This window comes from Triturus cristatus, chromosome 2_1, assembly GCF_964204655.1.
Source record: "Triturus cristatus chromosome 2_1, aTriCri1.1, whole genome shotgun sequence".
Lineage (NCBI taxonomy): Eukaryota > Metazoa > Chordata > Amphibia > Caudata > Salamandridae > Triturus > Triturus cristatus.
In genome coordinates, this window is record NC_140581.1 from 793969319 (window position 1) to 793990308 (window position 20990).

At 42.8% G+C, this 20990-nt stretch overlaps 1 protein-coding gene across 12 annotated transcripts in view; it reads left to right on the plus strand.

Annotated features, from left to right (window-relative positions):
* Window positions 1-20990, plus strand: part of SEMA4D (semaphorin 4D) — a 756105-nt gene that overhangs the window by 440865 nt on the left and 294250 nt on the right. For all 12 annotated transcript variants that reach the window (XM_085632738.1, XM_085632752.1, XM_085632744.1 and 9 more), the window contains one exon: window positions 12894-13042. In XM_085632738.1, coding sequence (XP_085488864.1) covers window positions 12894-13042 — 149 coding nt within the window. The remainder of the gene's footprint in view (window positions 1-12893; window positions 13043-20990) is intronic.

Sequence of the window (20990 nt, forward strand, 5' to 3'; positions counted from 1 at the left end):
TATGCAAACCCAAAGAGATGAAGAAGAAAAGCATTTTAATATTTATTGAAGCAGCAATTGAGTAAAATGGTTGTGCTGTAATAACTAGAGGAAACAGAATTATGTGATTAACTTTACAAGAATCGTGAACAAGATAAACATGTCAACCATTTTGCTGAATACAGAAAACTATATATTTGCATACAAATGCTGTAATATAGTATACTCCTACCTAGCGCATTCTACCCTGTCATGTCTAAGATGGGTGGATCTGCCAAATCCTATTGGGTGGGGTATCTCCCATTACCTGTGGGTAAGGGGCAAAAAGCTGCCCATCTTAGTGTAGAGTTGGACAGCATCCCTCGCGTGAGCTAACCGGAATCAGCTGAGCTGGAATTCCGAAAATGACAAACCTCTCAGTGCCAGCGAAATGCTCCTCTGAATAAACAAAGGCTTGATGATGGATATAGATATATATCTTTCTCTCTTTCTTGCATTCTTTTTTGTGTATATATGTGTGTATATATATGTGTGTATATATATGTGTGTGTGTATATATAAATACACACACACACAAAGAGAAAAGAAGTGCCACAGCCCGGATCCGGAGATAACACACAACCACATTTAATATACACTGGTACAGGTTGCAGCAAATTGTTGTTCACGCTGACGCGTTGCGGCGGAATGCCTTGTTCACAAGTAAGTACCAACAATGCAAGCCCCAGGTGTTTAAATAGTAATTATGTCACGTGCCTGTGTATTTCCACACTACACTTCCCATAATGCCATTCGTATTGCAGTATAATGCATGTCCTGCCACATTGGCGTCTTGCCATACTGCAATACAATTTTGAAAACTTATATACACCGGCATTAATATTGTCTCAAACAGGGAGCTTGCGCACTCAGTTTATTTCTCGCTGCTGCCAAAATATCCATGTGTCAAATCCAGATCCTACCACGCCGAGGTGTATAACTCGCGTGTTGCCCCTTCTCACCTCCAGGATAACAATTGCCGGTAATCAGTAGGCTTACAAGGAGGTAAGCGGGTCATGCCTCCCTCATTAAACACTCCAAAAACTCCTCTGTTGTCGAGGCCCCCCAACCCTGCAGGGCGGCCATGGCAGCGGGAGACAGCTTCCCGTACTTGTATCCACAGAGAAAAGAGGTGCCACTGCCCTGATCCGGAGATAACCACATTTAATATAGACACCACAGTGGGAAAGGTTTACGCACAGAACTGGATGTTCAACCCCCTTCAACTTCCAGCAGAGGAAACTCCAAAACATGAACAAATGTTGATGGTGCAGCACCCTTTTTCTTCAAAACATATTTCTTAATATTCTTGAAAGTTCAGCACACTTCTTGTGACATTTCATATACACAGTGCATATAATTCAAAATCTTCAATAAATATTTAGACAATAGTCCTTCATCTTTTTAAAAATTTCCTTAAAAGCAGTAGCCAACCCATTTCATCCTCATGGACTTCTTCATGGATTCAAAATACATATAAATACAATAACCATATTTAAAAATATATACAGATAAATCTAATTGTGCAAATAACAGGAGATACAAAAAAGAGTAAAGACATTCCAGTTTTAAGAGAATCTTTCATGTGAAATAAATGGCTGCTCCAGTCTGACTGCATAGGACGAAAATCCTCACCATAATCTGCCTCATTGGTTTCTTATGAAGTCTACTTGTACAGAATTCTGTTCAGTATATAGAAGTCACCATTTTATTGTGTCTAGAGCTCAATTAAATGGTTCCAAGTTTTCGGCAGTTAAGCATCATTCTAAACCGGAACTTGGCTCTGCATCCCATGTGCTTGGCTAAGTGCATTTGAAGTTATTGCCTTCATTCTCCCTAATCATTGACTCTCCTTTTGCTTAATATTTCACACACAGGCAGTCAAAATAAATCTCACCATTCTTGTTGCCTTCTCACTGCAATATTGTAGCTCATTCTCCAATACTGTCACAGTTGGAATTATTACAAATCAAGAACACTGTTCCTGAAGTGCCAGAAATTTAAAATGGCGCTCGCACAGCACCAATCCTTACACATTCCACTCTCTTCTGGAATTTGCTGCCGTTGGACATAGGGACAAAACCCTTGCAGCTTCCCTTCCAGCAATGTCTCACTGATTTCTACATCTCAATTTTTCTGTCTCATTGGCTGTTTTATCCACCATTTGTGCTTTCCGTGTTTTCCTGTGGTGCTCTGTCTCTTCTCTGCGTGTTCCTCCTGGTCTTCTGCATTTCTTTCTGTTTTCCTCTGCCTCTCAACCATGTCTCCATGTGGCACTCTCCTCCCGTCACTCAAAGGTTATTCAGCTCTGCATTTGATTGATAAACAGTTCTGTGCCATGTTACTCATTTCAGAAGTTCAGCTACCAATTTTCCCTCTCAAAATGATTGACTCTAATCAGCAGCAAAGTTCACTCACTTCTCCCAATTAATAACGGTTTCTGGATGCAGTGTTAGACAGTAATTCAGCCTGAGTAAATGTCAGACATTTGTTTTATTTAATTTCCAACCAATTTTCCGATTCCCTTTCAAAAAAGAGAATGAAACGTTGTTGAAATTGAACACTTGCCCTTTGTGATTCATTTTCTTCTATAGCAAAGGTCATGTTTGTCCCTAGTAGAGAGAATAGCTCTACAGTGGGAGATTAATGCCAAACGTTGGAGTGTGCTTGGTTGTAGTAGTCGCATCGTTGTAATTCACGCCTTGCTCCTGTGCTCAAGCTTCTTCATTAAGTTACTTTAGCATACCGCTTTGGAGTGTTGACCCCATTCAACTTAATGGCAAAACAACTCAACCAATCTAGCCCAGTTACATTTGTCTTTGTATTAATGCTTTCGTCTGGATAGAGATTATTTTCTGCAGATGTTCCTTTCAAGAGCCTTTGATTTTAAAATCTTCTCATCCACTCACCGATTGTTAAAAAAGAGATAAAAGGGTTTCCAAAATACAATTTTGCAACTGCCATTTCTTTCTTGAAATTAATCTCTTAAGCTCTTGTATGGGTTTCTCAAAAGAGCCATTAGCGCAAATAATTAATTCTAATACTGAATTGTTCATTTTAATGTTAGAAAAATTAAACTAGTTTTTCACTTCTCTTGCAAGTCTGAAAATCTCATACTTATGTCTCCAACATCAAAGAAAATGAGGAGTAGGCCAATGTTAATTCTCTGCTTCTCTGAATCTCTAAGAAATTAAGTGAAATGTCAGGAGAGGCCCTGGCAACTGCTTTCTCGCCAAACCCTTACCTCAAGCATGTCTGTGCAGATCCATAGAAGCACGGACTTTGTCATGTTCAATAATTGGTTGTGACAGGTGTAGTTTTGCTGTAAAACACGGTTCCTGCTACTCTATTTAAGAAAGCTGGACCCCCTCACTCAAGAAGACAAGTGGTTAAAAGTGCCAGGATGCAAATAAACTGGAGGTTTGGGAAAATCCAAGCCTACGTGATGCACAACAAAGGACCCCAGGGTCTCAAACGAGTTCACAAAGTTATTAAAAGTAAATCAACCACAATACTGTTATAAACGAAAAATTGACTTGTATTTCAATTAAAAGCCAGTCACTTGGTTCGCAACTTAAGCAATCCATCATAATATTCTTGTTTATCATAAATTACAGATTTGACAGGGTAAACAAAAACCCGTCTTGCAATTTCAAGTGCAATGAAAACAAAGTCCCAAACTTAAACAAAATCCCAATGCATTTCGGGTTGAAAAACCCTTCTTCAGGGGATGGCTATCCTCAAGGAAAGTTGACTTTGTAGGAATCCACCAAAAGGAACTACAACAAAAAAGGTCAAGAATCCATGTTAAAAGTGCCAGGATTCCATGTAGTATTTTCCAACATGTGGGAAGAGTGGCAGGGTAATAAGGCAAAAGGGAATCTAGGAAGAGTGAATGTACTGCAGGTATATTTGTAAATATATTGGAAGATGGGTGAGAAACCCCGAAGGACGGTGCTAGGATTCCTGATTTGTGTGTGGAAGTGTGTTGGCGAGCAGTAAGTGGTAGAAAGGATAATAAACCCAACATTTTTTGTTTGTGAAAACTTTTTATTGTAAATATAAGCTAAGCACAAGTAAAGCACACAGTATATGTAAACATTACATCAAGAAATCTGTTTTTTTTTTTTTGGCAATTGGCATAGTGATATCGAATCTACCGTAACAGTGGACTATTTCCCATCCATTAAGTTCCCACCTCCCCGTCATTTTCATCTTCAGACTCCCCCTCCGCCCGTATCTCAGGAGACTCGCAGATCTATCCCCTGAATCTATTCGAGGCCCCCCAGACTCTACTTCACTTCTTAGGACATCCTCGAATGATGAAAACTGCTTTTTCTGCCACCATAGCGGTATCTAGGTCCTCGCACCATGCAGTGAGTGTTGGCGATTCTCCCGCACCCCACTTTTGTGCGATGTTGCGCTTCGCTATCATTATCCCCAGTGTGGCCCACTCCTGTGCTGGGCGCGTAAGATCGTTTGGCTCCCACACGTTTAATAGGCATCTCCACCGCCGCCTGTGATATGGTCCTCATTACCTTTACCCAGTATTCCCTGATCCTTGGACACTCCCACACCGTATGGAAGAATGTACCCTTCTCCCCACATCGTCTCAGGCCGTACGGGTGCTGTGCTGACCCTATTTTGTGAAGAGTGTACCTCGTGTAATAGGTTCTATGTAGAATTTTAAGCTGTATTAATTTAAGTCTAGAGGGTATTCCCACCTCTTGCGGGGAGGCTAGTGCCTCCCGCCAAAACCTAACATTTTTAAAGGCAAGATATACCTTTGCATGGGTACTCAATGACTCCTTTTGCTCCACAGCTAGTACATGGGATCTTAATCCTCCTTATTGGGTGAGCGCATAACAGTAAATATGTGCATTTGACTTTCCTATCTGTTGTCACTTGAAAGCCTTCTGCGGAAAACAAGCCACCCTCCTAAAACCTACCGAAATACAGTGCTGTGTGTTCATTTTGATTTTGATGTGTAGGTAAATTAATGTAGCAGCCAGGAAATATGGAAGCAATAGAAACCTTTTTGCACTGTGGAACTAGACTGAGCTGCTGTTTGGTACACCTCGAAAATGGATCATTTGGCAAGTAAAAATTCCTAGTTTTTTTTTTTAGTTTTTTTTTTTTTTTTACAAGCAACAGTTTTTATTATATAACCAGTCAGGTAGCACACGAGAGCATCCGATTTAGATTAGAAGCATAAGCTGACATGAACAATGATTGGCAGCAGAGGGTTCATACTATTCAGTATTTGCCATGGTGTTTAGTTAGAGCAGTCTGATGAAGACGAATTGTAGCCTTAAGACATAAAGGGTTATGGGAGGACTGCTTACAATCAGCCTGTCTACTGGCAGACACTCAGGGTAGCATTCTAGCCCTTCGTTCTTTTGTCCATCATGCCACCTTAGATTAGACTCAGCCAGTGGCGTAACGAAACTTGAGGGGGCCCCCCCCCATTCTCCATGCCAGTCAAGAGCTCGCAGGCCAGGCCAGCGACCTGCCATACTGCCCATGAAACACATAAAAGTGCCTCCCTGTGTCTTTAATCGACCCTCTCTGAAAACCAGGACATGTGTTAAAATTGTTGAAATCTAATGGGACAGCTGGTGAAAAATCTGGACTGTTCTGGCGAATCCAGGACACCTAGTCATCCTAGGCCCTCCAGAGGTTGGTGGTTTGTGCTCTTCTCTAGTAGTCGGTGCTAGCTGCGAAGCAGGGGCTCCTAGTGAGGCACTGCAGCAGCGGCAGGAGCCAATGAAAAGTACCAAGAGGAAGGATGCAGCCATGGACTATCATTTAGAAGTCGCCAGGGATTACACCTACGACACCTTGCAACCCATGGCACTCCCCTTGCAACCCATGGCAGGTAGATCAAAATGAAGAGCAGAAGGGAAACAGGATGCCGATAAGAACTGTTTACTTTCAGAAACTTCTTGTCAGCCGCTTTCTGTTTTGCAAAATAAAAATCTTCATCCTGGCAATGTACGCTCTGATACTTTCCTAGGTTGTCTTGATTGCAAAGATTAATACAATATACGATCCTTCAAATGTAAAGGCTTATTTCTCTATTCTGGCCAGATAGATTACAAATTACAATGCTTTGGTAACGGAATAAATGGCCCTGATTAGGGTGTCCCTGGTGACATGGCCTATCTGGTAAACTTACTATACATTAATACCAGCCTAAGGGCCCGATGAAGAGGAGATTGTATATCTGATAGATATTGAGGAGAGACCAGCTTTGCAATCATAAAAACTTTTTAAAAATAAATTGTGACGCCCCCGCCAAGTCAGCTATGCCAGGTTTGACAAACTCCAGACAGTCCTCACCTTTGAGCCAATAGCATGTTGCATTTTTGAAGATGTTATTCATCTCTCTCATGTATGAGGTTGGAAATCCCACCATTCAGTGTGCTTAGCTGAAGAGCTGGAAATGGCAGAGGGTATCGCACTTACTATATATCAATCTCACATAGATGCACACATTCACTCCCTGCCTCTCTCTAGTACGCACAAGCACAGCCTGGCCATTTGGAACTTCATGATTCTGATTGTGCGGAGTCAAATAATGCCTTCCCGGGCTTGAGACTAGTCTATTATGCTTCACAGATAGGAAAAGACAATGAGGAGGCAGTGAGGCAAGGAAGAGGGAAAACACATACAGCAAATAAAGAGCGTAAGGGAGAAGCTGAGTGAGACAGACAGGACAAAGAATGGAATAGACCGGCAAAGAGAAAAAAATAGACTTGTAGAGGGATATTGAGGAGAAAGTGAGTCAGACAACTAAACCGAGCCAGAGAAATTATGAGAGAGATAGAGGAATATATATGGAAAGACCGAGGGCAAAGCAGAGCACGAAAGTGAGCCTGGGCTAAAGAACAAAGTGGAAAAGATAGGAAAAGAACACAAGCATGAGAGAGAGGGGGGTACACGCCACGCATACAGTTTCTAAGAGCTGTTAAGGTTCCAACTCAATGCCAGTATTACTGATTCAGTTTTTTAAACTCTTGTTACAGTGCTGGCATTTCTAGGTGAAATAAGTGCATAACCTTTAGATGAGCAACAAGAACAAGCACACTGATACACATCAGTGGATGTGTGTTCATTCAGGGCAATGAGGACCTACGTGTTTTGTACATGACTGCAATCCCTTCCTTATTTTATGTTCATTGAGACCCTCGGCTGTCTCCGGCCGTGCACCTGATAACACTTAACTTAAGTGCCCACGTGCTGCTTTCAAGCTGAACAAGTTGAATCAAAAGAACTGGACACTCTGACAAGTCTGAATCGGAGCTTTGAGTACCAAGACCTTAGTAAAGGAAAAGCCAATAGAGCACATTGTATGTGGGAGCTATTCTGTCGCTGAAATCTGCCATGTATCTGCAGAAGCGGTCAATAAAACCTTATTGATGATAATGTCCAAACTTGGACCCCGTGGACTCCTCAAGTCAAACAGACTCGCGCATCCAGAACGTCACCAGCAGGTGTTTAGCCAAAGCGGAAGTGCACAAAGATCTTAGGATCATCTGGTGACACTGAGCTCATCCAATCTTGTTGGACGAGTCCCTCGGGCGTGTGCTGAGTTAGACGTCACAGGGGATTGACTCACGAGTGGCACGAGGTCTTGTTAGTGAAACTGCTCTTCAACTCTTGCTTACATGCTTTCATTGCTGACCACAGGGCAATGACTTCTAAAAGAGTTCCTGTTTTTATAATTTGTTTTGTAAATCGTTTATAGGTGTGGGTTTTTAACGTGATGTGAAATAAGCTTTTAGTTCTATTTACAATCCTATATTGAAAACTGAATTTAAAAAAAACTACCTGGTCGAACATCTAATTTGGCTGGTAGGAGCCAGAACCCTGCCTGCTCGATGCTATGTCCCCCTCTTTTCCTTCTATTTCTCTACACAGTCCTTCCGTCCCCACTCTTCAGTTTCCCCCCTCTGCCTGACCCCTTCCCTTCCATCAGGCCTCTTGGTCCACTAGTGAGAGGGAGTCACCGGCCCTGGCACAGAGATGTGCCCTTTGGTCCATGAGCCCTGTAGGAGAGACCTTACTGAGACACCCCTCGCTAAAGCCGTTTAATGAAAAGTTCCAATTTGACTAGAATTGCATTATCAGGCAGCATGACAATACAGCTCTTCCTGCCTCAGTTCGGGTGTTTCTAAATGCTGTAAATGAGTGATGGCATTATCCAATGTCATGATTCTCAATTTGCCGGCCTCGGAAGGATGTAGAGACAAGTGGGTCTTCCAAGGATTCAGGCTATGAACTGCAGGTCACTGAAGTACCGTTGAGAAAGTTCTTTTAAAAGTAGATATAATAAAACTTTGTCATAAAAATTGATACTTTTTAATTATTTTTGAACTTGTAAATCTTGAATATTTCTTTTTCTATTTGGAATACATATTCAATAATCATACTGTAGTCGGCTGTATGATCTTTTAATAAAAAAAATAAAGCTAAAAAAACATGGACAATGCCTCGGAAATATGACAAACAAGCGTTTTCACTCTGGGTTTGTACGTGTCGTTTCCGAACTTTCCACATTTAGGCCTTGAATACGAATGTGTCATTATTTTGTGATCCCTGCGCAAACACCTGTTTGCAAACATTGAAGATACAAGAAATTTGCCTCCGTTATGTTTCAGCAAATAAGACTCGTGGAAATGCAGCGGGTGGAAACACCGTGAATAACCAAATGCGCAGATTTTGTGCAGAAAGCTTCAAAATCCAGTTATTTCCTTTTGTTGGAGGAGAACTTGTAATCGGTGCTGTTTGTCACAGCTGCTAAAATCAATCTAGAGGACCCAGTGGCTGTACTCGCAGGTTGCCGCTAGCACTGTCCCATGGTCATTGGGGTACTCACAGGCTGCAGACAGCACCCCTTCCCTCCCCTCCCTGTCCCCTAGCGGCAGCTGCACCCACAGGACACCTTCCTTTATTCCCTGTCTGGGCCGTACTCGCATGTCTCCTGCCTCCAGCCCCCCAGCCCGGGCAAAGCTTGTCTGTAACCGCATTGGAGCCAAAGTAGGGTTGTTGTGGGTACTCACAGGCAGGCAGTGTGCGTCCTCCTGGGCCCATGCCCCTCTGTCTTGCTATGGAGCGGAGTACAGGACTGAGCGCACAGGTGCTCTCCCACAGGGAAAGAGGGCAGAGTAATGCCTGGCATCGTGCAGAATAACTTGACGCAGAACGGAGTGAAACCTTCTGCATAATCAGTCTTCCACTGCAACATAATCCTGGTAACCCCCAAATCCCCCCCCCCCCTCCCCACCCCACACAAAGATCACTGGGTTACACGCCTACTTACAGAGATCCCTTAGAGCAAACCTCACAGCTCTCTGCAGATGAGCTGAGGAGGCTCCCTTCATGTACTGAAGACTGGGGACAAGCCTCACCGCCGGGGCTGCGGGGGTGTTTGTTACACCCCTGCCTCTCTCACATGCATTTCAATTGTTTAATATCGGTACTCATACCAGTGTAGGGTATCGGAGCACTTTACATCACATATATGTACAGAGACAATGAACCATACGTGTGTAAATCAGTCTATAGGAAATGTTAAATAAAACAATGAGGATTAAAAAGTGTAGGCCTCACGTCATCTATACTAGAAAGCAGTATATTTTAAGATTGTTTGGTCTGGAGAAGCACAAACTCAGGATTTATAATCTACCACTTTGGTTTGGCTTTACTAATAATAATTTATTTCTGCCCTAACGAACCATTTTTAGCTACATTAGGATAATTAAAGACTGGATGGCATGGGTTAAAATGTTATGTTTTTCCCAGTTTGCAGACCGCTCTGTTATGACCGTTAATAGGTCACTGTGCTATATTTGTACTGCAACTTATGAACTGCAAATAACAAAAGGATCTCTGTGATAAAAGCAGTAACCCACTGAGCTATCCACATCAAATACAGCTCTGTGATCTGCATAGTACGAGTAAAAATCCGGATCTCTCTAATCACCAGTTATTTTGACATTTGCCTGAAAACTGCTCCACACACCTTGAACTCTGCAGCACGTGCTTTTAAACCCATGTTATTTCTTAACACAGGCCCCCATCCACAGCTCAGTGCCAGGTGCAGCTGCACCAGTCGCTCTGCCTTAAAGTTGGCCCTGGTGCCAGCGCATGCCACTCAGTAGCCACTGTATTTGGGCTCACCGCTTTGACTGGCGCGAAGTCCTAGTAACCGAAGTGAGTAGCCCTGAGTGCAGCAAGTGTGGGTCCTGATGTCGCTGTGCTGTAGGGCTGGGACTTTTCTTCACCGAAGAGGCTCACCCGGGCAGCGCTGGATGTGAGCTTCACCACTGAGTGACGTCCTGCTGGTTTAAACATCCCTAGGCCTTCGGGCTCAGCCTGCCCCCGCCAATGATGCCCCTGTACAGTTCTTGACATTATACCCCATGTAACGACCCCCCCCCCTCTCTTGTTAGCCCGTCTTCATCACACCCCGGGAGCATCCGAACAACGGCGGGTATGAGTGCGTCACCCAGCAGTATTTAGGACTCATGATAGTTCGTCGGTAGGGCTGTGGTTCTCGTTTCTGCTCCACGACAAACACCTTCGTGAAGAACAAAACTACAGCCCTACAGAGTCTGCATTTCTGTGCGCCCCAGACCTAGTCTGCGTCATCCTGCCCGCACCCCCCCCCCCCCTCTAAAGCAGCACCCCACTAGGACAGACACTGAGAACATTCCGCAGCCGAACTTTGCAGATACCTCGCTGGGCTCAGGCACCAGCTGGACTAAACCTCTAAACCTTGCTAACTTGTCCGGTTTTCTAACACTTTCTGCAGACCTGACCTACTCCTGGAGAACTGCAATAGTGGACATCATATCTTGTTGAAGAATCGGTCTTCGAACTCACAGGTTTCTTGGCAGCTTGCTGTCTGGCAGATGGTATGGGAAAATAGTTTTGTGTTTAGCTTTTGGCTGTTTTTTGTTTAATCAAACATCAGCCTACGGGTGAAAGGTAAGTGCTACTGCACGGAGTATCGTGTTTCAACACACCAGTGACGTAAATGATAACAAAAATATATAATGCTACTGCATTACTACAATAACGCTTCTATATCATGTCAGAAGATCAAGGTGGCTTTTCGCTTACCTGGGGGGGTCTGAAACCAGCAGCCCTGTGTCCTCATGGGCTGCAGCGATTCCGGGGATGTTCCTCGCCAGCACGGGCACCCCCTAGATCCATGGCATACACATGGGGTGGAGCAGACACAGATGAGAAATGTGTGCAAGCAGCGTGTCTCACGTGTCACTTCTCTACATAGAGGAACCCCGCAGACATGCTTTCTGCGGCGAAGTCCTCCTGTGGTGTAGGTAGTCAGAAAGACCCATCTCCGTCTCGCGCATATTTCCTCTCAAACCAACGGACAAAACTTGGGCTGCACATTGGCACCAGGGCCCCCACCCCCTCCCTTTTCTGGCCGGGCTCTGACTGAAGAGAAACAATGTAACTTGTTACTTTGTTTCTCTTCAGTCCTGGGGCCCGCAAGGAGCTCAGGGCAGGCTGCAGACTGCTGCAGCTGCTTTAGAGAGTGAGACACTGCTCTTGACCGAAGAGCTGAGGGGGCCCCCCTTCACCTACTGAAGACTGGGGGGCCCCCTGCACTGCGGCGGTGTTTGTCATATGCTAATCAACCTTGATCCTTCTCCAATAGAAACACTGCAGACCAAACTACCAAGAGAAATCCTCTCTGAACAGGAACACAAGTAACCCAAGACAGGTTTCCAACTGATTAGGTCTTTTCAGTTAGTATAGCTTGATTCCTCTGTGCCAGTGGAACCAAGCTACACCTGACTGAACAGGCACAATCAGCCAGAAACCAGCTTTTGGATTGCTTGTGTTACATAGAGGTGCACAGCACTTTTAATCCATTGATCTTTTAAACTTTCACAAATTTGCCCCGTGAGAGAAGGCATTTTGCCTAGTCACTTGTGCTCATTCACTGAGAAAGAAGTGCAGTTTAATGCCAGAACTGGTGGTCCAGTACTAGGTTTTCAGATTCCAGTAATTTAAAGCAAATAGTAGCTTTTCTTTGACCCAATAAGAATCCTATTTTACTATGATGCACATTTGAACTAAAAAGGGTGTTTTTTGCCTGTTCAAACTATGCCTGCATGCTAACAAACACACTTATTGTTCTGTTAAATTGCTGTGGTTCATTTTTTGTTAAAAATGTAATTCCAATTATACCGCTAGCACGTTGGGGGGTGGCATGTGTCTTTATTATTCTTTTACTTTTGTGGCATATGCTTGCATTAAAAAATGCTCATTGCCCCAGCTTTCAAAGGAGAGACTTATTGGTTTTGTTAATGCCAGTCTTTTTTTTGTTTAAAAACTTCTAAACCATTTCCTCATCTTTTCTACTTCTGTGGGTGCTTAAACAGATTTCCTCCGTCCTGTGCTCTTTACTTCCTACTCCTTTATTGATTTCAGTAAGGTTTAAGACCTTATTTTGTAACGATGAGTATCTTTTTTTCGCCCTGCAGATGTTGAGGAAAAGCACAATTACATTTTCATTGTTCTGCAATCATGAGGGATGGACTTTTAGGGTTTTGGTTTGAACACATTGCTGGAAAGGACAGTGTGTACATAGAATAAACTAAATTGTATTTAACTTTTTAAAATTTAATGATGAAAGACTTTGTGGATCTATACCCTGCGGATACAATTTGTGGAAGTGTCTGGGAGTTGGGGGAAATTGTACCTTGTGCATGGTTTGATGAACACTCAAGATGTTCAACTTGTTGCCATCAGAGGAAATTTGGCATATAATATTTGTAGTGATTACTGATGATGGACCAAACACATTAGTTGTTTTCTTTCTTTCTGGCTTGCAGAACCCAGATTTGTTCATTCTGATGTCATCAGGGAAAGTCCAAGTAAAAATGGCGATGATGATAAAGTGTACTTTTTCTTCACGGAAGTCTCAGTCGAGTATGAATTTATTAACAAGCTTCTGATCCCCAGGATAGCCAGAGTGTGCAAGGTAGGAATTATTTTCTTCGTTTTTTCCAGTAGCTACTTTTGAGCTTTGATGTATTTATTTTTGGGGGTGGGGGTGCTGCTTTGCCATGTTTTAGCATGATTGAAGTGGTCTCGGATTATGAAATATGTTCGTCATTATGTTCCTAACTGGTTAAAGTGAACAACCATGTATACACAAACAGTAGAGAGAAAGTACTGACTCGAGCTATGAAATATACAGAGTTGAATGAGATTCAAAATAATAATAATGATGATGTAATAATGGTCGTTCAAGTAATTTTATTCCGCTGGCTGTCTCTGGCCACATCGATGTAGACTCACTATTTGTGAAACATATTGACGACGCTCTTTTAGCTATAAAGAATGACACAGACACTGCAAAGTCTCTGGGCTGCAATATAGGCGTGTACCTTTCAGGGTAGCCAGAGGACGAGGTTTCACAACATACCGGGGCGGCTATCACTCGAATCAACAGTATCGTCAATACTGTCCATAGACAGCTGGTTTCTCTCGCCAGGGTGGCTGTAAGCGAACACAGCAACTGGGCCGTGACTCTGCCAGAAAGCAATGAGCTTCGCAGGGTGCCAGGGTGCACCCCTGGGTGCGAACATTTCTGCTTATGCACAGCAGTGGCATGAGATCACTTCAGACCACCGGATGCTGGACCTAGTCACCAGGGGTCACACACTGGAATTTGTCCAGAAACCACATACTACTCTGCCCAGGGGTCCCCCTCGTCTTCACTTGTTGCTCAAAGAAGTCTTGAGCATGCTCCTCAAGGAAGCGATAGAAGTACCATCCACACACAAAGGAACAGGTTTCTATTCTTGTTTCTTCCTAATCGGAAAGAAGTCAGGAGAATGGCAACCGATTCAGGACCTCAAAACTCAAGTTTCTCAAACGAACATTCCGGATGGTAACGCTTTCCGATATTCTGGGATGCTTAAACAAACGGGATTTCATGACTTCTATGTACATGGAAGACGCATACTTTCATATCCCTATCCATCCAAAACATCGAAAATATCTACGATTTACAGTGGCTGGCACCCCCTATCAATTCAAAGTGCTCCCGTTTGGCCTAAAATCAGCACCACGGATTTTCACCAAGTGCTTAGCACCAGTAACAGCGATCTTACTATGCCGGGGATCCAAGTTTTCCCATACCTCGGCGATTGGCTGCACAAAGCTCCGTCGGAGCAGGAAGCCAATCTTGCCACAACAACTTGTCTCCATCTGTTCAATACGCTGGGACTCACTTTGAACAAGGGCAAATCTAATTTGCTTCCAACTTAGGTCATTTAGTTCCTAGGAGCGTCCCTTGGACACTGTCCAGTGCAAAGCATTCTTGTCTCAAGACCGTCAAGTGTGCCTTCACAAATTAGCGACAACCATTTAAAAAAGAAAGTGTTTCTGTTGGAACATTCAAATCGCTCCTAGAATGGGCTCCTCAGCAATCAACCTAGTCCCTTTGGCACGGCTCAAGATGAGAACTCTTCAAGAGGAATTACAAAAACAATGGCAACAAGCATTGGGTTCTTGCAAGGATGTTATCAGAATAACTGCACGAATGGTGGACGCACTCCGTTGGTGGTCCCAAACAGCAAATCTAACCCAAGGTCTCACCTTTTTGAAAAACATCCCAGACTTCATCTTGACAACAAATGCCTCCATGGAAGGATTGAGAGGTCCATCTGCAGGATTTGCAGATCCAGGGAAAGTGGTCTCAGATACAGAAACACCACATCAACAGTTGGAACTCCGAGCCATATTTTTGTCTCTTCAGGCTTTCCTTCCAAGGATAGCAGGTTCCTCAGTGCTGGTCCTCACCGACAATGCGACCAGCATGTACTACATAAACAAACAAGGAGGAACAAAGTCTGTAACGCTTTCCCAAGAAGCGCAGGAATTGTGGGAATGGACAACATTCCACGGCATATCCTTGAAGGCCGAGCATGTCCGAGGTCTTCACAATACCCTGACACATACACTAAGCAGGTCTCAATCCAGCTGCCACGAGTGGGAGTTAGAAAAAACTTTGAACAAAATCTTTCCAGCATGTGGCAACCCTGTTCTGGATCTGTTCGCATCGCAGGAGAACAAGAAATGCCAATATTATGCCAGCAGGTTTCCTCAACCGGGGTCAAGGGGGAATGCCCTTTCAATGAGATGGTCCGGGATCTATGCCTAAGGTTTTCCCCCCATTCCATTAATCCCCAGGGCGCTCAGCAAGATGAAACTGGAGGGCTTCCGCCTAAGTCTGATTGCACCCCGTTGGCCCAGACAGTATTGGTTCCAGGAGCTTCTTCTGTTGTCACAAGACAGACCCATTTGCCTTCATCCAACAATGACGGTTATCACGGAACAAGGGTCAGGTAGTCCATCCGGATCCACAGTCCCTGCACTTGCACGCATGGCTCCTGAATTCCTAGAGTTCAAAGACCTCACTATTTCACAGGACTGTCGAGACCTACTGTCTAAATCCCGTGCTGAAAGCACTGTCAAAATATATCGTTTAAAATGGAAAATATTCTGTTGGTGTGAAACCAATAAAGTTCATCCAATTCAAGCCCTGCTGAACAGATTCTACCTTACTTGCTCTCACTGGCCTAGTCTGGCCTCACTTTTTCGTCAGTCGAGGATCACCTGGCTGCTCTTTCCAGGTACAGGATATCTCCGCAGCTTGCTTCTTTATGTTCATCTTCGCTTATAAAACAATTCATGAGAGGACTTTTTCGCACTTTTCCTCCTGTGCATGCATGGGAACTCAATGTGGTTTTAGCACAACTGAGACGACCATTTGAACTGGTCCATAAAGCAGAACTCCAATTCCTCACATGGAAAGTAGCCCTCTTGCTGGCTCTTAGTTCCGCAAGAAGGGTTAGTGAGATTCAGGCTTTTACGATCAAAGAGCCCTTCTTACGCTTTACACACGACTATGTAATCCTTCGAACAAATCCTAAATTCATTCCAAAAGTACCCACGCAATTTCACTTGAATGAACCAGTAATGCTGCAAACTTTCTTTCCGAATCCATCCAGTCCAGCTGAAAGGGCTTTACATTCATTGGATGTAAAAAGGTGTTTGAAATGTTATCTCAAAAAATATCAGGAAAACGGATCAACTGTTAGTGGCCTACGGTCAGGGAAAACAGGGAACTGCAGTAACAAAAGCCACAATAGCCAAATGGGTCAATTCTGCCATTCAATTCTGCCACGAAAAAGCCAATAAACCGCTCACGGTTGAGGCTAAAACACACTCCACCAGAACTATTGTTGCATCTACAGCTTTGTTTGCTGGGGTTATGCTGGACAAAATATACCATGCTGCGACATGGAAGAATATCCACACGTTCACAAGACACTACTGCCTCCAATCTGCACAAAGAGAGGATGAAGCGGTTGGACAAGTTGTGTTACGCCATCTTTCACTAAGGTCAGATTCTTTACATTTCTTTAAGGCTTGTCTATTAGTTTTCTTTACTGTTATGTTGCTTACAGTGTTCATGCTCCTAGGTTTTCTATTTGTACGTTTATCATGCTGATATCTGCTATCTATTTTATGATTATTGCGTTTTATGCTTTGTCGTTGCAATATTTCAAGGTTATTAATGTCCATTGGGAGTTTTAGAATACATGTCTCCCACCATCCGCAAACGACTGTACAATTTGGTTACTGCATGCTATTCTGATTCGAGCATTTGAATCTATGAAAGATACCCCAATACTGGATAAGAAAACAAGTTACTTACCTGTAACTACAGTTATCCAGTATTGGTATCTTTCACATGCATCCACCCTCCTCCCCGTGGAATCAGTTCTCTGTGATTATGAGGATATTTACTTCCCACTTGTGCTGGAAAATCTGAGGAGAACTGCTTCTGTTGGGAGTGTTCCAGAGGGTGCTGATTGGTTGGAGCTGACTTTTGGTGCTTTTCCTATAAGGACGTAGATAGGCTACTAAGATGTAGCCTTTGGCCTCTTTTGGCCTATTTATTACTTAAGGCACTACTTTTGTATTTTACCGTGGGACTCCCATCTCGGCGACTGGGAATGATTCAGGCATGTGAATCTATGAAAGATAATACTGGATAACTGTAGTCACAGGTAAGTAACTTGTTTTCTTCTCAATTGTTGCAGGCTCCTGACATGGTAAGCTGCTACCCATGCACAGTAATGGCTGGCTCTTCCCTTTGACTGTCCAAAGATCAGTGCCTCCCTTCCCACTGTAAACCATGTTCACATACACATTACATTGCTCATAGGTAAAAGTGATAGCAATCAGTAATACTTGTGCCGAGATAAAATTGTCTCAAAAATTGCAGCAATGCAAAGTGTAGGTGTGTTAAGAACACGGACTAGTGGGAGGCTCTTCAGGTGGTAGTAGACCTACATCTATCGTGTTTCAGCTGCCTCCACAAATCTGAGAATATTTGGTGGATCTTTGGTCAATATGTTATGGGTTAATAAAGCATTGGATTACCTCCTTGCCTCATAATGCTATGGCAAGTGCCATTCTAGGATTGATGCAACATCAGTCTTTCTGATGAACTAAGCAAATCCTAACCAGTTTTTGGTTCACTGATATTTTTGTGGTGAAGAAAATGAAGGCAGTTTAGTCTATAGCATGGAGTCTTCAGTGGTTTACCTTGTATCTGAATAAACGTACCAAGCTAATCAAACTGAACAAATCCACCGCCCCCACAATACCAGTCCCACAAAGAGTCCCTGAAGGATAAATTCTATCCCCTGCCTTGTTCAATGTCTATATTAAACCACTCGCAGTTATCCTGAAGCAATCCAATATTGCCTGCCTTCTCTATACAGATGACACCCAACTATACATCAAATTCTAGTCTCCCAAACACATTCAGCACCTAAACTACACTCTCCCATAGTACAAACCTGGTTAACCAACAACCATCTCAAGCTAAACCCCCTAAAAACTGAACTCCTACTCATCCAACCAAATAGAAAGACCCATCCCATACACAACTGGCTTGACAACTTAACTGCACTAAACTGCAAACTTTCCAACTCTGTCAAATCTCTAGAGATTTCACTCAACAAAAATCTGAGCACAAAAAGACCACATTAATGCTTAAGCAAAAAGTGCCTTCCACTGGTTGAAATGCCTAAAAAACACACACAAAAAATCAAACCCTTTACCCCCCTTGAAGAACTAAAGACTGTTGTACAATCTTTCGTTTTCTCTAATCTGGACTATGGTAACGCAACGCTCACTGGTAACCCAAAAAACCGCCATATTCCAATGAAATCAACACTCAACGGAGCAGCCAGACTTCTTTCAGGACAATGCTGCTATGGTCACATCACTCCCACACTCAAACTCAACTGGCTACGAATCGAAGCGAAAAATATATTAAGAACGGCCTGCATAACCCACAAAGCTCTTTACACTGAAAATCCAACCTACCTCGCAAACAAACTATCAAAACCTGGACTAAAGAGACCTGTGCGAAGCTCAAACACTCTAATTTTGCCCAAATTCCAAAAAGAACACTCACCTGTTCCTTCTCTGTGAATGCGTCTAAAATTTGAATGTCCTACCACAGGAGCTACATGACAATGGCTCATTCCTACACTTCAGCAAAAACCTTAAATTACTTGTGCTCTCAAAATAATTGAACCCACCCTCCTAAAACAACCAACTTCTCCATCTGTCTTCCCCCTCCAACCAGCGAAGAGTCTGAACAACTCTACCTCTGACCTTAATGATCTTTTGAATTAACCTACCAACGTCTACTCTATTGTATATTGTCTTCAAACACTGCTGTTAACCTGTCTACTCCGTCATCAATTACGAATTGTCATGTTTGCCCATTCTTTATAATTTTTCTTCTATATTGTCTGTAAACATTGCTCTGCATAACATGTAAAGTTCTCTGATACCCTCGGATCAAGCTTGGGTTATATATAACTCGAAAAAAAAATATTAGTAAAATGAGGTTTGATGTGAGCAGAGGAGGTTAGAGGCTAGAAAAGGTTATTTTGGAGATCATAGTACAATTAGCTTTTTTTTTTTTTGTGTTGAAATTTTTTATTGAGTTTTATAAGGCGAATACATTAGAGCATATACAATAATAAATAAAATGAAATAAATTCATGTTAAAAGGAATCATGGAATAAGATATTGATAGATAAATACGATATAAATATGCGTTTAAATAGATAAATACTAGTTAATGCAACAATGAGATCAAAACACAGAATGAAATGTAATAAAAGTGAGCTATAGGGAAAAAAGAGGAGAAAGACCTAGAAGAATAAAGAGTGCTGAAAATATAAAGAAATAAAACAAAGAAAAGGTAATTGAATAAAAGCAGAAGAATACCACAACGGAGGAAGCAAAGGATTGGGGGGGGAACGAAGAGAAAAAACAAAGGACAGAAAAAGTGAAAGCTGATTAATGTGTTTGGGTAGAAGTGGAGGCCGGAGAATCAGCAGCATTTGATTTAAGAAATGGAGACCAGATTCGAAGAAAAGTGTCCGCTTGATCCTGAAGGTTATAGATTGTACGTTCATGGGAGGCAGTTTGCATCATTGCCACCAACCAATCCTCCTGTGAGGCAGTATACATATTTTGGCAGTAGCAATTGAAGTATGAAAAAGGCGGAGTTGTGGCTTCGTGAGCTTTGGGGAATGACGTAAATCATGCAGGAGAATGTTAGTAGATGTAAGTGGCAATTTTAGGGGCATAGTGGAATTAAAGGTAACACCAATAAAAGTCCAATAGGATTGGATACTAGGACATTCACAAATGATATGAGTAATATCACAACCTGAATTGGAGCATCTCCAACAATTAGAATGAGAGAGAAGGCCAGCTTGGTGTAGTTTGACAGGAGACCAGTGCCAATCATGCAGAATTTTGAAAAGACAAAATTTGAGCCTTGATTCACGGGCTCCCTTGTTTAAATTCTCTAGAATCAAATCCCATTCAGTATCGGAAAAGGAAATTGAGAGGCGAGATTGCCATTTACGCTGGAGATCATGTGAAAGATTTAGAAAAAAGATGAGATGAAAAAATGTTGTATATACCAGAAGTAACACCCTTAAGTTTCCCCCAAATGTGCAAATAGGATAATATAGGGGAATCTTGCAGGAGCCATGGTGATGTTCCCATATGGGTCTTCAAACATTGTTGAAGTTGAAGATATTTGGAAGAATGATGAAGGGGAAGATCAAATTCTACCCTAAGCTGAGAGAATGACTTAAAATCCCCATCATGCAGAAGTTGATCCGGATAGAGAATACCTGCAGCTCGCCATTCAGGCCAGGATAACGTACGACCATTAATACGGATCCCCGAGTTATTCCATAGGGGAGCCTTAGCATGGATTCTTGAGTTTGAGCCTAATAATCTATGACTTCTCTGCCAGGATTTATGCATGGCAGATAATATCGGGTTTTTTGGGTCAAAACGACTAGAGCCACTACCATACAGAGGAGAGAGGTTCGATTCTGAGGATAGGAGATGTCTTTCTATTTGAACCCATTGTGGTAAATCTTTGATGCCAGGTAAAAAATATGAGATTTGGGAAACATGTAACGCCAAAGAGTAGTGTTCAATAGATGGAAGGCCAATTCCGCCAGATAACTGGTGAGCCTTTAACTTAGTGATAGCAAGGCGAGGCTTCACAGTACCCCAAATGAAAGTTTTAATCTGGGCATCTACTGATCGAAGTAAAGATAAAGGGATCTGCAGAGGAAGCATACCTAGAATGTATATAAATCTCGGAAGGGTAACCATTTTAACCGCCTGAGTTCTGCCCCAAAGAGAGAGACCCAAAGCCTTCCATTTATCAAAATCCCGTTGCATTTGGGATATAAGAGGAGATAAATTATCTGCAACCATGTCTTGCAATCCTTTATTAACGAGGACACCCAAGTATTTAAGGCGTGAAGACTGCCAATGAAAAGGAAATC